This window comes from Glandiceps talaboti, chromosome 19 (assembly GCF_964340395.1).
Source record: "Glandiceps talaboti chromosome 19, keGlaTala1.1, whole genome shotgun sequence".
NCBI classification, from domain to species: Eukaryota; Metazoa; Hemichordata; class Enteropneusta; family Spengelidae; genus Glandiceps; species Glandiceps talaboti.
In genome coordinates this window covers 203,868-220,362 of record NC_135567.1, presented here as the reverse complement: position 1 = coordinate 220,362, position 16,495 = coordinate 203,868, and the positions used below count along the sequence as shown (strand labels likewise).

Genomic DNA, 16,495 nt, shown 5'->3' with positions numbered 1-16,495 from the left:
TATAGACAATTGAATGAACATTCAAAAAATGTGGGCAAATATGTCTAGCAACATGACTTCACCTATAGCAATAGCCAAATGACTGTGTATTGCAAAGGTAACAACATGATTGGATAGGCAATTGAATAATCATTCAGCAAATGAACACCTACACCTAACATGGATCAGCAGGTTGATAAATATATTTAAAAACTGTACACTCGTGCTACAACACCATTGGCGGTATTTTTAATCAAAATTTGAAGAAGGTTTATCAGATGTGTATTCAATCTTCGATATACATATCCTGAATGTTGGTAACAAAAATTGAAATTTCAAAACTACTGGGTAAAAGAAATACCATCGTTATAAATTAACAGCATGGATATCGATTCAGTTGTTTTATGACCCACTCATGAAATAATAATAATAATAATAATAATAATAACTTTATTTGCCATGTGCCAAAAATAGCATTGGAAATTGATTTTTCACACGAGCTCATAAAAGAAACAAATCGGGAATAAAACTGACAATAAAATAAGAAAGACACAACCGACAATAAAAAACACACACGGTACTAAAAAACAATATAAGACAAGTTGTTATAAAACAGGCAGTAGATAACTATGTACGGTTTAAAATACGGATAGCAAATGGATAAAAACTCTTCCTACAACGTTCTGTTCTTGTTCTGATGGCCCTATACCGCTTACCAGAGGGTAAAAGTTTAAATAAATCATATGCTGGGTGGCTAAAATCCTGGATGATGGCTTTTGCTTTGTGCATGGTGCGTGTCTGATAGATTGAATGTAATGATGGCAATTCTGTGCCGATGATTCTTTGTGCTGTACGCACAACCCGCTCAAGTGAATTCAATTCATCCTTGGTTATATTATTGAACCAGACTGTGATAGCATATGTTAATTCCTTGGTCTGTTGGATTGACAGACAGCCAGAAATAATTGCTGAGATCTTGTTCTAACAAATGAAGATAGGTTTTGTGTCAGATTCTTAAAAAGGTGTTTACTTTCTATTTTACAGGTGCGAACACTATTTGTGAGTGGTTTGCCGATGGATGCCAAGCCTAGAGAACTCTATCTACTGTTCAGGGCATATAAGGTAAGGACTCTGTCAAGAGAATGGAATTGTCTATTTGTAGGGATTATTTCTGTTCAAAAGGATTGACGAGCGATTAGAGGTCCCACTGAAGGAAAGATAATATATTTATATAGCGCTGGCTTTAAACAAGAATAGGTCATTTTACATTGTTAGACTGTCCATAATCACAGTAATTTTAAGAAATCATAAAGTTATTTTGGCCACAAACAGTTTGAGCTGTACAGACACAAGTTTTGACCCTTATAGGTATAACCTTTGACCTTTGACCACAGCGAAGGAGTGTACCAGCTGTCTGATGGAATGAGTAATCTCATGTAAGTCTTAAAAATGAAATGACTACCTCTCTTAGCCCATAAAATGGTAAAAAATGGGAATTGAACATGATATATTGTGGAGCTATCTCATGTCCACTCATTTTCTGTATATGAATTGTATCATAAGGAAATGAAAATTAATCACCAGGCGTGATGAAAAGATTTATGTTGCATTACCCTGATAACTTTCAGCCAGCAATTTAGAAGAATTGTCTTGTATGTAGTAATTTAGGATAAAGAAGTGCTTTGTGCATACTCATTTGTTCATCAAGTTAAAGGGTCCTAATTCAACTCATTTGTTCATCAAGTTAGATTGTCCTACATCATTCCTATTACCACACATTTGTTCATCTAGTTAAAGGGCCCTACATCAATTCGTTTTTAGTACAACCAAACTTCTAAGGTTCAGTAATGCTACAGGCATGGCAAAGTGTCTGTGTATGTGTGTGTATGCATAAACAACTTAGAGTAAAAAAAACCCGCTGGACTGATGACTAAAAATGTTTATTTTTGGTCAAAAAAAATTATTATTCCAAGGCTTGGCAGATTGGACTAAATTTAATGGGGAATGCATCTGGGTATGTGTATGAATCTGTATTCAAAACATGATAATAAAATCAGTGATATACATATTAGGTCTTAAAATGTTAATTTTCGTCAAAAACTGATATCTTGAAATGGTATGGTGAATGGGGTTGAAACTTGGTGTGGGGGTGGTTCTGGAGGTGATATGCTGCAGTTATTGTTGAAAACATTGTGACACAATTAGCCCTAGCAACCATGACCACATCCTTAGCAATTGCAAAATGATTATGGATATTACAAAGATAACAACAGGGATGTGTAGGTAAGTGAAAACAGATGTTGTGTTGTCATGGTGGTGTTAAAGTCAGCAAAGTAAAGGACCAAACATTTTTTTTTCAGTTGGGAGGAGAAGGGTCATACTTTGAAGGGGGGGGGGGGGGAGGCTATAATGATTTTGATGAAAGTAAAAATCCATTTCTTCAGTTCTAAAATTATTATTAAGGAACAAATTCCATTTTAGTAAGAATTAAAAATCCTTATAGTTATTTCGACACACACACAAGATGAAATGAACTCTAACCCCCTCCCCCTAAATGAAGGAATTATGTTTGTTGTGCATCTGTTTTAAAATGACATGGCCCCTAAGACAGTAAGTATATCACCTCAAAGACAGTAAGTATATCACCTTAAAGACAGTAAGTATATCACCTCAAAGACAGTAAGCATATCACCTCAAAGACAGTAAGCATATCACCTCAATGACAGTAAGTATATCACCTCAAAGACAGTAAGTATATCACCTCAAAGACAGTAAGTATATCACCTCAAAGACAGTAAGTATATCACCTCAAAGTCAGTAAGTATATCACCTCAAAGACACTAAGTATATCACCTTAAAGACACTAAGTATATCACCTCAAAGACAGTAAGTATATCACCTCAAAGACAGTAAGTATATCACCTCAAAGACAGTAAGTATATCACCTCAAAGACACTAAGTATATCACCTCAAAGACAGTAAGTATATCACCTCAAAGACAGTAAGTATATCACCTCAAAGACAGTAAGTATATCACCTCAAAGACACTAAGTATATCACCTTAAAGACACTAAGTATATCACCTCAAAGACAGTAAGTATATCACCTCAAAGACAGTAAGCATGTCACCTCAAAGACAGTAAGCATGTCACCTCAAAGACAGTAAGTATATCACCTCAAAGACAGTAAGTATATCACCTCAAAGACAGTAAGTATATCACCTCAAAGACAGTAAGTATATCACCTCAAAGACAGTAAGTATATCACCTTAAAGACAGTAAGTATATCACCTCAAAGTCAGTAAGTATATCACCTCAAAGACACTAAGTATATCACCTCAAAGACAGTAAGCATATCACCTCAAAGACACTAAGTATATCACCTCAAAGACAGTAAGTATATCACCTTAAAGACACTAAGTATATCACCTCAAAGACAGTAAGTATATCACCTCAAAGACAGTAAGTATATCACCTCAAAGACAGTAAGTATATCACCTCAAAGACAGTAAGTATATCACCTTAAAGACACTAAGTATATCACCTCAAAGACAGTAAGTATATCACCTCAAAGACAGTAAGTATATCACCTCAAAGACAGTAAGCATATCACCTCAAAGACACTAAGTATATCACCTTTTTGTTTGCGAATTTTCCTCCATGTTCATAGCCATATTTCAGACAAGCTTGAACAGATCTCATCCAAAGTTGGTATTAGGACATTGTTCTATGACATACATTTGAATATCCATTTTCGTTGTGATATAATCTGATTGTTGGCGCAGTTTTCATGTCCAAAGCCATAACTCAGACATGCTTTTCATGAACAGGTTCCACCCCCCCCCCCCCCCCCCACCCCAGTAGGCTTGTTCCATGTGCAATGAGCAGACACAACATATTAGTCTGTTTGATTTAGGTTCACAAGTGTTGTTGCGTGATCAGAGTAGTGATTTCAAAAACAACCATATGAGGCCAAACAACATTTACCAGGTTTGAAAATGACAACATAAACTGCCAGTTCCTTAAAACCCAATCATAGCGGGGACAATGTCATTTTCAATGACTTGTTAATATTATGTCAGATATCTAGATATATACCATGATATAGAAGTCTCCTAGTACTTGTGTACCTTGCCATTCTACAGATATCTAGATATATAGAAGTCTCCTAGTACTTTTGTACCCAGGCCATTCTACAGATATCTAGATATATACCATGATATAGAAGTCTCCTAGTACTTGTGTACCCAGGCCATTCTACAGATATCTAGATATATACCATGATATAGAAATCTCCTAGTACTTGTGTACCCAGGCCATTCTACAGATATCTAGATATATACCATGATATAGAAGTCTCCTAGTACTTGTGTACCCAGGCCATTCTACAGATATCTAGATATATACCATGATATAGAAATCTCCTAGTAATTGTGTACCCAGGCCATTCTACAGATATCTAGATATATACCATGATATAGAAGTCTCCTAGTATTTGTGTACCCAGGCCATTCTACAGATATCTAGATATATACCATGATATAGAAGTCTCCTAGTACTTGTGTACCTTGCCATTCTACAGATATCTAGATATATACCATGATATAGAAGTCTCCTAGTACTTTTGTACCCAGGCCATTCTACAGATATCTAGATATATACCATGATACAGAAGTCTCCTAGTACTTGTGTACCCAGGCCATTCTACAGATATCTAGATATATACCATGATATAGAAGTCTCCTAGTACTTGTGTACCTTGACATTCTACAGATATCTAGATATATACCATGATATAGAAGTCTCCTAGTATTTGTGTACCCAGGCCATTCTACAGATATCTAGATATATACCATGATAGAGAAGTCTCCTAGTACTTGTGTACCCAGGCCATTCTACAGATATCTAGATATATACCATGATATAGAAGTCTCCTAGTACTTGTGTACCCAGGCCATTCTACAGATATCTAGATATATACCATGATATAGAAGTCTCCTAGTACTTGTGTACCTTGACATTCTACAGATATCTAGATATATACCATGATATAGAAGTCTCCTAGTATTTGTGTACCCAGGCCATTCTACAGATATCTAGATATATACCATGATATAGAAGTCTCCTAGTACTTGTGTACCCAGGCCATTCTACAGATATCTAGATATATACCATGATATAGAAGTCTCCTAGTACTTGTGTACCCAGGCCATTCTACAGATATCTAGATATATACCATGATATAGAAGTCTCCTAGTACTTGTGTACCCAGGCCATTCTACAGATATCTAGATATATACCATGATATAGAAGTCTCCTAGTACATGTGTACCCAGGCCATTCTACAGATATCTAGATATATACCATGATATAGAAGTCTCCTAGTACTTGTGTACCTTGCCATTCTACAGATATTTCTCATGTTTCAGATGGTACCATGGCAGAACTATGACTTAAAGTTGTTTTTTGTCTTTTATTATTGTTATTCCACTGCCCAGGACAATTGTAGCCCCAAGGCCCTTAGTTGATGAAATAATTGAAAAGAGTGTGAGAACAGAAGAATATAAATGATTTACATGTCTGATTTAGAAATAAATTATTAATTCATTTTCAATTTTTTTCTTCCAGGGTTATGAGGGTTCATTATTGAAAGTAACTGGAAAACAGGGAAAAAATACTTCAGTAAGTGTCAGTAGGTTCCTACGGCAACACACAAATCTTTCATTGCCAAAATTATTGCAGTTTACCTTCTGTATTAGGGATGAAAATTATGTGACTGTCAGTCTTTCTGTCTGTCTGTCTGTCTGTCTGTCATCGTTTTCACAGAAAAATGGCTGACTCAATTCAAACAAAATTTGGTGTACATATTCTTTTAGGGTAATGGCTTGAAATGAACACATTTTTGGTGGACATGCCCTTAATATGAAGGAGCTAATTAATGATTTTTCAGTAATTAGGGTATATCTTAAGAATGCATGCTTCAAATTCAATATAATTTGGAACATACATTGACGATAACAAAGTACATGTATCATATAAAGTTGTTAACATTATAAACTTGTAGTTTTAAGGACTCATTTGTATAATTAATGATTTTCAGTAATTAGGCTGTAACTTTAAATTCAATATAAATTTGGTACATACATCAAACATAACTTAGGTTCTGAAAAGCTTGGTGAGGTAGCATTTAGTTTTAATGAGACTCATTTGCACTTTTAGTAATTATATACATATCTTACGAATGCACTCCTCATGTATAGACAACTGTAACATTATGAAACTATTTAATATGATGGCTACATGTATAGACAACTGTAACATTATGAAACTATTTAATATGATGGCTACATGTATAGACAACTGTAACATTATGAAACTATTTAATATGATGACTACATGCATAGACAACTGTAACATTATGAAACTATTTAATATGATGACTACATGTATAGACAACTGTAACATTATGAAACTATTTAATATGATGGCTACATGTATAGACAACTGTAACATTATGAAACTATTTAATATGATGGCTACATGTATAGACAACTGTAACATTATGAAACTATTTAATATGATGACTACATGCATAGACAACTGTAACATTATGAAACTATTTAATATGATGGCTACATGTATAGACAACTGTAACATTATGAAACTATTTAATATGATGGCTACATGTATAGACAACTGTAACATTATGAAACTATTTAATATGATGACTACATGCATAGACAACTGTAACATTATGAAACTATTTAATATGATGACTACATGTATAGACAACTGTAACATTATGAAACTATTTAATATGATGACTACATGTATAGACAACTGTAATATTATGAAACTATTTAATATGATGACTACATGTATAGACAACTGTAACATGAAACTATTTAATATGATGACTACATGTACAGACAACTGTAACATTATGAAACTATATAATATGATGACTACATGTATAGACAACTGTAACATTATGAAACTATTTAATATGATGACTACATGCATAGACAACTGTAACATTATGAAACTATTTAATATGATGACTACATGTATAGACAACTGTAACATTATGAAACTATTTAATATGATGACTACATGTATAGACAACTGTAACATTATGAAACTATTTAATATGATGACTACATGTATAGACAACTGTAACATTATGAAACTATTTAATATGATGACTACATGTATAGACAACTGTAACATTATGAAACTATTTAATATGATGACTACATGTATAGACAACTGTAACATTATGAAACTATTTAATATGATGACTACATGTATAGACAACTGTAACATTATGAAACTATTTAATATGATGACTACATGTATAGACAACTGTAATATTATGAAACTATTTAATATGATGACTACATGTATAGACAACTGTAACATTATGAAACTATTTAATATGATGACTACATGTATAGACAACTGTAACATTATGAAACTATTTAATATGATGACTACATGTATAGACAACTGTAACATTATGAAACTATTTAATATGATGACTACATGTATAGACAACTGTAACATTATGAAACTATTTAATATGATGACTACATGTATAGACAACTGTAACATTATGAAACTATTTAATATGATGACTACATGTATAGACAACTGTAACATTATGAAACTATTTAATATGATGGCTACATGTATAGACAACTGTAACATTATGAAACTATTTAATATGATGACTACATGCATAGACAACTGTAACATTATGAAACTATTTAATATGATGGCTACATGTATAGACAACTGTAACATTATGAAACTATTTAATATGATGACTACATGTATAGACAACTGTAACATTATGAAACTATTTAATATGATGACTACATGTATAGACAACTGTAACATTATGAAACTATTTAATATGATGACTACATGTATAGACAACTGTAACATTATGAAACTATTTAATATGATGACTACATGTATAGACAACTGTAATATTATGAAACTATTTAATATGATGACTACATGTATAGACAACTGTAACATGAAACTATTTAATATGATGACTACATGTACAGACAACTGTAACATTATGAAACTATTTAATATGATGACTACATGTATAGACAACTGTAACATTATGAAACTATTTAATATGATGACTACATGCATAGACAACTGTAACATTATGAAACTATTTAATATGATGACTACATGTATAGACAACTGTAACATTATGAAACTATTTAATATGATGACTACATGTATAGACAACTGTAACATTATGAAACTATTTAATATGATGACTACATGTATAGACAACTGTAACATTATGAAACTATTTAATATGATGACTACATGTATAGACAACTGTAACATTATGAAACTATTTAATATGATGACTACATGCATAGACAACTGTAACATTATGAAACTATTTAATATGATGGCTACATGTATAGACAACTGTAACATTATGAAACTATTTAATATGATGACTACATGTATAGACAACTGTAACATTATGAAACTATTTAATATGATGACTACATGTATAGACAACTGTAACATTATGAAACTATTTAATATGATGACTACATGTATAGACAACTGTAACATTATGAAACTATTTAATATGATGACTACATGTATAGACAACTGTAATATTATGAAACTTTTTAATATGATGACTACATGTATAGACAACTGTAACATGAAACTATTTAATATGATGACTACATGTACAGACAACTGTAACATTATGAAACTATTTAATATGATGACTACATGTATAGACAACTGTAACATTATGAAACGATTTAATATGATGACTACATGCATAGACAACTGTAACATTATGAAACTATTTAATATGATGACTACATGTATAGACAACTGTAACATTATGAAACTATTTAATATGATGACTACATGTATAGACAACTGTAACATTATGAAACTATTTAATATGATGACTACATGTATAGACAACTGTAACATTATGAAACTATTTAATATGATGACTACATGTATAGACAACTGTAACATTATGAAACTATTTAATATGATGACTACATGTATAGACAACTGTAACATTATGAAACTATTTAATATGATGACTACATGTATAGACAACTGTAACATTATGAAACTATTTAATATGATGACTACATGTATAGACAACTGTAATATTATGAAACTATTTAATATGATGACTACATGTATAGACAACTGTAACATTATGAAACTATTTAATATGATGACTACATGTATAGACAACTGTAACATTATGAAACTATTTAATATGATGACTACATGTATAGACAACTGTAACATTATGAAACTATTTAATATGATGACTACATGTATAGACAACTGTAACATTATGAAACTATTTAATATGATGACTACATGTATAGACAACTGTAACATTATGAAACTATTTAATATGATGACTACATGTATAGACAACTGTAACATTATGAAACTATTTAATATGATGACTACATGTATAGACAAATGTAACATTATGAAACTATTTAATATGATGACTACATGTATAGACAACTGTAATATTATGAAACTATTTAATATGGTGACTACATGTATAGACAACTGTAACATTATGAAACTATTTAATATGATGACTACATGTATAGACAACTGTAACATTATGAAACTATTTAATATGATGACTACATGTATAGACAACTGTAACATTATGAAACTATTTAATATGATGACTACATGTATAGACAACTGTAACATTATGAAACTATTTAATATGATGACTACATGTATAGACAACTGTAACATTATGAAACTATTTAATATGATGACTACATGTATAGACAACTGTAACATTATGAAACTATTTAATATGATGGCTACATGTATAGACAACTGTAACATTATGAAACTATTTAATATGATGACTACATGTATAGACAACTGTAACATTATGAAACTATTTAATATGATGACTACATGTATAGACAACTGTAACATTATGAAACTATTTAATATGATGACTACATGTATAGACAACTGTAACATTATGAAACTATTTAATATGATGACTACATGTATAGACAACTGTAACATTATGAAACTATTTAATATGATGACTACATGCATAGACAACTGTAACATTATGAAACTATTTAATATGATGACTACATGTATAGACAACTGTAACATTATGAAACTATTTAATATGATGACTACATGTATAGACAACTGTAACATTATGAAACTATTTAATATGATGACTACATGCATAGACAACTGTAACATTATGAAACTATTTAATATGATGACTACATGTATAGACAACTGTAACATTATGAAACTATTTAATATGATGACTACATGCATAGACAACTGTAACAATGAAACTATTTAATATGATGACTACATGCATAGACAACTGTAACATTATGAAACTATTTAATATGATGACTACATGTATAGACAACTGTAACATGAAACTATTTAATATGATGACTACATGCATAGACAACTGTAACATTATGAAACTATTTAATATGATGGCTACATGTATAGACAACTGTAACATTATGAAACTATTTAATATGATGGCTACATGCATAGACAACTGTAACATTATGAAACTATTTAATATGATGACTACATGCATAGACAACTGTAACATTATGAAACTATTTAATATGATGACTACATGCATAGACAACTGTAACATTATGAAACTATTTAATATGATGACTACATGTATAGACAACTGTAACATTATGAAACTATTTAATATGATGACTACATGTATAGACAACTGTAACATTATGAAACTATTTAATATGATGACTACATGTATAGACAACTGTAACATTATGAAACTATTTAATATGATGACTACATGCATAGACAACTGTAACAATGAAACTATTTAATATGATGACTACATGCATAGACAACTGTAACATTATGAAACTATTTAATATGATGACTACATGTATAGACAACTGTAACATGAAACTATTTAATGTGATGACTACATGCATAGACAACTGTAACATTATGAAACTATTTAATATGATGGCTACATGTATAGACAACTGTAACATTATGAAACTATTTAATATGATGGCTACATGCATAGACAACTGTAACATTATGAAACTATTTAATATGATGACTACATGTATAGACAACTGTAACATTATGAAACTATTTAATATGATGACTACATGTATAGACAACTGTAACATTATGAAACTATTTAATATGATGACTACATGCATAGACAACTGTAACATTATGAAACTATTTAATATGATGGCTACATGTATAGACAACTGTAACATTATGAAACTATTTAATATGATGACTACATGTATAGACAACTGTAACATTATGAAACTATTTAATATGATGACTACATGTATAGACAACTGTAACATTATGAAACTATTTAATATGATGACTACATGTATAGACAACTGTAACATTATGAAACTATTTAATATGATGACTACATGTATAGACAACTAACATTATGAAACTATTTAATATGATGACTACATGTATAGACAACTGTAACATTATGAAACTATTTAATATGATGACTACATGCATAGACAACTGTAACATTATGAAACTATTTAATATGATGACTACATGTATAGACAACTGTAACATTATGAAACTATTTAATATGATGACTACATGTATAGACAACTGTAACATTATGAAACTATTTAATATGATGACTACATGCATAGACAACTGTAACATTATGAAACTATTTAATATGATGACTACATGTATAGACAACTGTAACATTATGAAACTATTTAATATGATGACTACATGCATAGACAACTGTAACAATGAAACTATTTAATATGATGACTACATGCATAGACAACTGTAACATTATGAAACTATTTAATATGATGACTACATGTATAGACAACTGTAACATGAAACTATTTAATATGATGACTACATGCATAGACAACTGTAACATTATGAAACTATTTAATATGATGGCTACATGTATAGACAACTGTAACATTATGAAACTATTTAATATGATGGCTACATGCATAGACAACTGTAACATTATGAAACTATTTAATATGATGACTACATGCATAGACAACTGTAACATTATGAAACTATTTAATATGATGACTACATGCATAGACAACTGTAACATTATGAAACTATTTAATATGATGACTACATGTATAGACAACTGTAACATTATGAAACTATTTAATATGATGACTACATGTATAGACAACTGTAACATTATGAAACTATTTAATATGATGACTACATGTATAGACAACTGTAACATTATGAAACTATTTAATATGATGACTACATGCATAGACAACTGTAACAATGAAACTATTTAATATGATGACTACATGCATAGACAACTGTAACATTATGAAACTATTTAATATGATGACTACATGTATAGACAACTGTAACATGAAACTATTTAATGTGATGACTACATGCATAGACAACTGTAACATTATGAAACTATTTAATATGATGGCTACATGTATAGACAACTGTAACATTATGAAACTATTTAATATGATGGCTACATGCATAGACAACTGTAACATTATGAAACTATTTAATATGATGACTACATGTATAGACAACTGTAACATTATGAAACTATTTAATATGATGACTACATGTATAGACAACTGTAACATTATGAAACTATTTAATATGATGACTACATGCATAGACAACTGTAACATTATGAAACTATTTAATATGATGGCTACATGTATAGACAACTGTAACATTATGAAACTATTTAATATGATGACTACATGTATAGACAACTGTAACATTATGAAACTATTTAATATGATGACTACATGTATAGACAACTGTAACATTATGAAACTATTTAATATGATGACTACATGTATAGACAACTGTAACATTATGAAACTATTTAATATGATGACTACATGCATAGACAACTGTAACATTATTCAAACTATTTAATATGATGACTACATGTATAGACAACTGTAACATTATGAAACTATTTAATATGATGACTACATGTATAGACAACTGTAACATTATGAAACTATTTAATATGATGACTACATGTATAGACAACTGTAACATTATGAAACTATTTAATATGATGACTACATGCATAGACAACTGTAACAATGAAACTATTTAATATGATGACTACATGCATAGACAACTGTAACATTATGAAACTATTTAATATGATGACTACATGTATAGACAACTGTAACATTATGAAACTATTTAATATGATGACTACATGTATAGACAACTGTAACATGAAACTATTTAATATGATGACTACATGCATAGACAACTGTAACATTATGAAACTATTTAATATGATGGCTACATGTATAGACAACTGTAACATTATGAAACTATTTAATATGATGGCTACATGCATAGACAACTGTAACATTATGAAACTATTTAATATGATGACTACATGCATAGACAACTGTAACATTATGAAACTATTTAATATGATGACTACATGTATAGACAACTGTAACATTATGAAACTATTTAATATGATGACTACATGTATAGACAACTGTAACATTATGAAACTATTTAATATGATGACTACATGTATAGACAACTGTAACATTATGAAACTATTTAATATGATGACTACATGCATAGACAACTGTAACAATGAAACTATTTAATATGATGACTACATGCATAGACAACTGTAACATTATGAAACTATTTAATATGATGACTACATGTATAGACAACTGTAACATGAAACTATTTAATGTGATGACTATACATGCATAGACAACTGTAACATTATGAAACTATTTAATATGATGGCTACATGTATAGACAACTGTAACATTATGAAACTATTTAATATGATGACTACATGCATAGACAACTGTAACAATGAAACTATTTAATATGATGACTACATGCATAGACAACTGTAACATTATGAAACTATTTAATATGATGACTACATGTATAGACAACTGTAACATTATGAAACTATTTAATATGATGACTACATGCATAGACAACTGTAACATTATGAAACTATTTAATATGATGGCTACATGTATAGACAACTGTAACATTATGAAACTATTTAATATGATGACTACATGTATAGACAACTGTAACATTATGAAACTATTTAATATGATGACTACATGTATAGACAACTGAGAAAGAACGTCATGAGCTCTCCTCACACAAGCATCCGGGCCTAAATGGCTAGAATGCGCTCTCGCAATCATCTGTGATCGCATACTAACTGGAATAATCACCTTCATCCCCTTGTACAAAACACCGTCTTGTACAGTGAGTTCATCTCTGAAATTCCAATACTCTAGGATGCAAACTGGAACGCTATCTCTCGAGTCTGGCCATCCTATCATAACTGTACTCATTAAAGTTTGCAATTGTGCATCTGCATTGGTGCACGACTTTACTTGCTGGTGTGTGCCTTCAGATAAACGCATATATTCTACCTGATTGATCTCAGCAATTTCTTGAAACAATTGCTTCTCTCTAGAAAGCTGGAATATCTGGTAATCTGGTGTGCTTTCCTCCTTGATGTCTGCATATGTACTGGGCTCGTAAGCCCTGCTCAACATGTCTGCAATGAACATCTTGGATCCTGGCAAGTACTCAACATGTAGGTTGTATTTCTGCAATCGAAGCAGCATTCTCTGAAGCCGTTTAGGCGAAGAGTGTATTGGTTTGGTGAAAATTGGGACCAAGGGTTTGTGGTCTGATTCAACTGATATAGATTCTCTACCATGCAAATACTGGTCAAACCTACAGCATGCGAATACTATGGCCAAACATTCCTTTTCTATCTGCGCGTATCTGCGTTCTGTTGCTGAGGGTGATCGGGATGCGAATGCTACTGGCTGTCCACACTGTAGTAATGTAGTGCCTAGTCCCGACTCTGAGGCATCACACTGAATCGTAACTTCACTTTGTACGTCATAGTACTTGAGTAGTGGTGCTGTGCTGATAAGCTGTTGTATGGTGGCAAAAGCTTCTGCTTGCTGGCTTTCCCATACGAACTCTATATTCTTCTCCATTATCTTACGCAGAGGTTCACAAACTTCAGAGAGTTTGGGCATGAACCTAGATAAGTAGTTGATACATCCAAGCAGGCGCTGTACTGCCTTCTTATCGCTTGGTGGTGGCATATTGGTAATTGCAGACACCTTCATAGGATCTGGCTTCAATCCTTCACTGGTGAACAGCTGACCCATAAAGGAGACTTCCTTTTTCCTGAGTCTGAACTTCTTCTTATTCAGCTTTAGATTAATCTTGCGTGCTCGGTCTAGAAGTTTCATCAGATTTTTGTCATGATCTCTGACTGCTTCTTCCATTGTGTTTCCACAACCGTAGCACAGAATGTCATCGACTATGGCTTCTACGCCATTTAATCCAGATAATACCTCATTTTGATGACGCTGGTACTCCTCAGGAGCACTGCTGATGCCTTGTGGCATTCTTAGGTACCGATAACGACCATACGGTGTCCAAAATGTAGTCAGGTGAGAGCTCTCTTCATCTAACTTTATCTGGAAGAAACCATCTTTGGCATCCAATACTGTAAATACCTTGGCATTTACCAGTTTGGGCAACAGTTCGTCCACTGTAGGCAATTGGTATTTTGGTCTCTTGATTGCTCTATTCAAGTCTCTTGGATCCAAACATACTCTTAGCTTATTTGGTTTCTGTACTGCTACAAGGCTGCTGATCCAGTCAGTTGGTTCTGTTACCTTGGCTATGATGCCTTGTTTCTCCATTTCATCAATTCTAGTCTTTAGTTTCTCCTTCAAAGGCACTGGTACTCGACGTGGAGCATGCTGAACTGGCTGAACAGTAGGATCTACCTGGATATGATATTCACCAGGTAAACATCCAAGTCCTGTGAATATATCTTTATATTCACGCATAATATGCTCAAATGATACAGCCTTGTATTCCTCTCCTTGTATCATATTCACTGACTTGGTAAGCTGAAGTGACAACCATCCATTCCTAATGCAAGTGTTGCCATCTATAATGGGCCATGGTGCTTGCCTTAGAATGTCAAATGTTGTGCGATGTTTACAACCATTGCTATGACTAACAGTCAACGTGTATGTACCCAATGGAGTAATCACTCTACCATCATACAGCTTGATTTTGCCTTTCGGCGGATCCAATTTCACACGACCTATTTGCAAAATGTTCTGTAGATCTGTGTATGACGTGGCACTACATGTCGCTCCAGAGTCAAGCTGTACAGAGACTGTAGATGGATATGCTGTGTGAAATGTTAAAGGTACCATAAATGCTGACTTGACATCCATATGTTGTTTCTGCACCCAGACGATGAACAGTAAAAATGGAATCATTAGAATCCTCAGATTCATCTTCATATCTGTCTTGGGCTGTAGTGTGATGCACTTTCTTAGATCCCTGGCTGA

General features: G+C 31.8%; 1 protein-coding gene across 2 annotated transcripts in view; it reads left to right on the top strand.

Moving 5' to 3' along the window:
• LOC144449962 (RNA-binding protein, mRNA-processing factor 2a-like) overlaps window positions 1-16,495 on the top strand; it is a 287,300-nt gene that overhangs the window by 149,454 nt on the left and 121,351 nt on the right. For both annotated transcript variants that reach the window (XM_078140529.1, XM_078140528.1), the window contains 2 exons: window positions 1,024-1,101; window positions 5,607-5,660. In XM_078140529.1, the coding sequence (XP_077996655.1) occupies window positions 1,024-1,101; window positions 5,607-5,660 (132 nt within the window). The remainder of the gene's footprint in view (window positions 1-1,023; window positions 1,102-5,606; window positions 5,661-16,495) is intronic.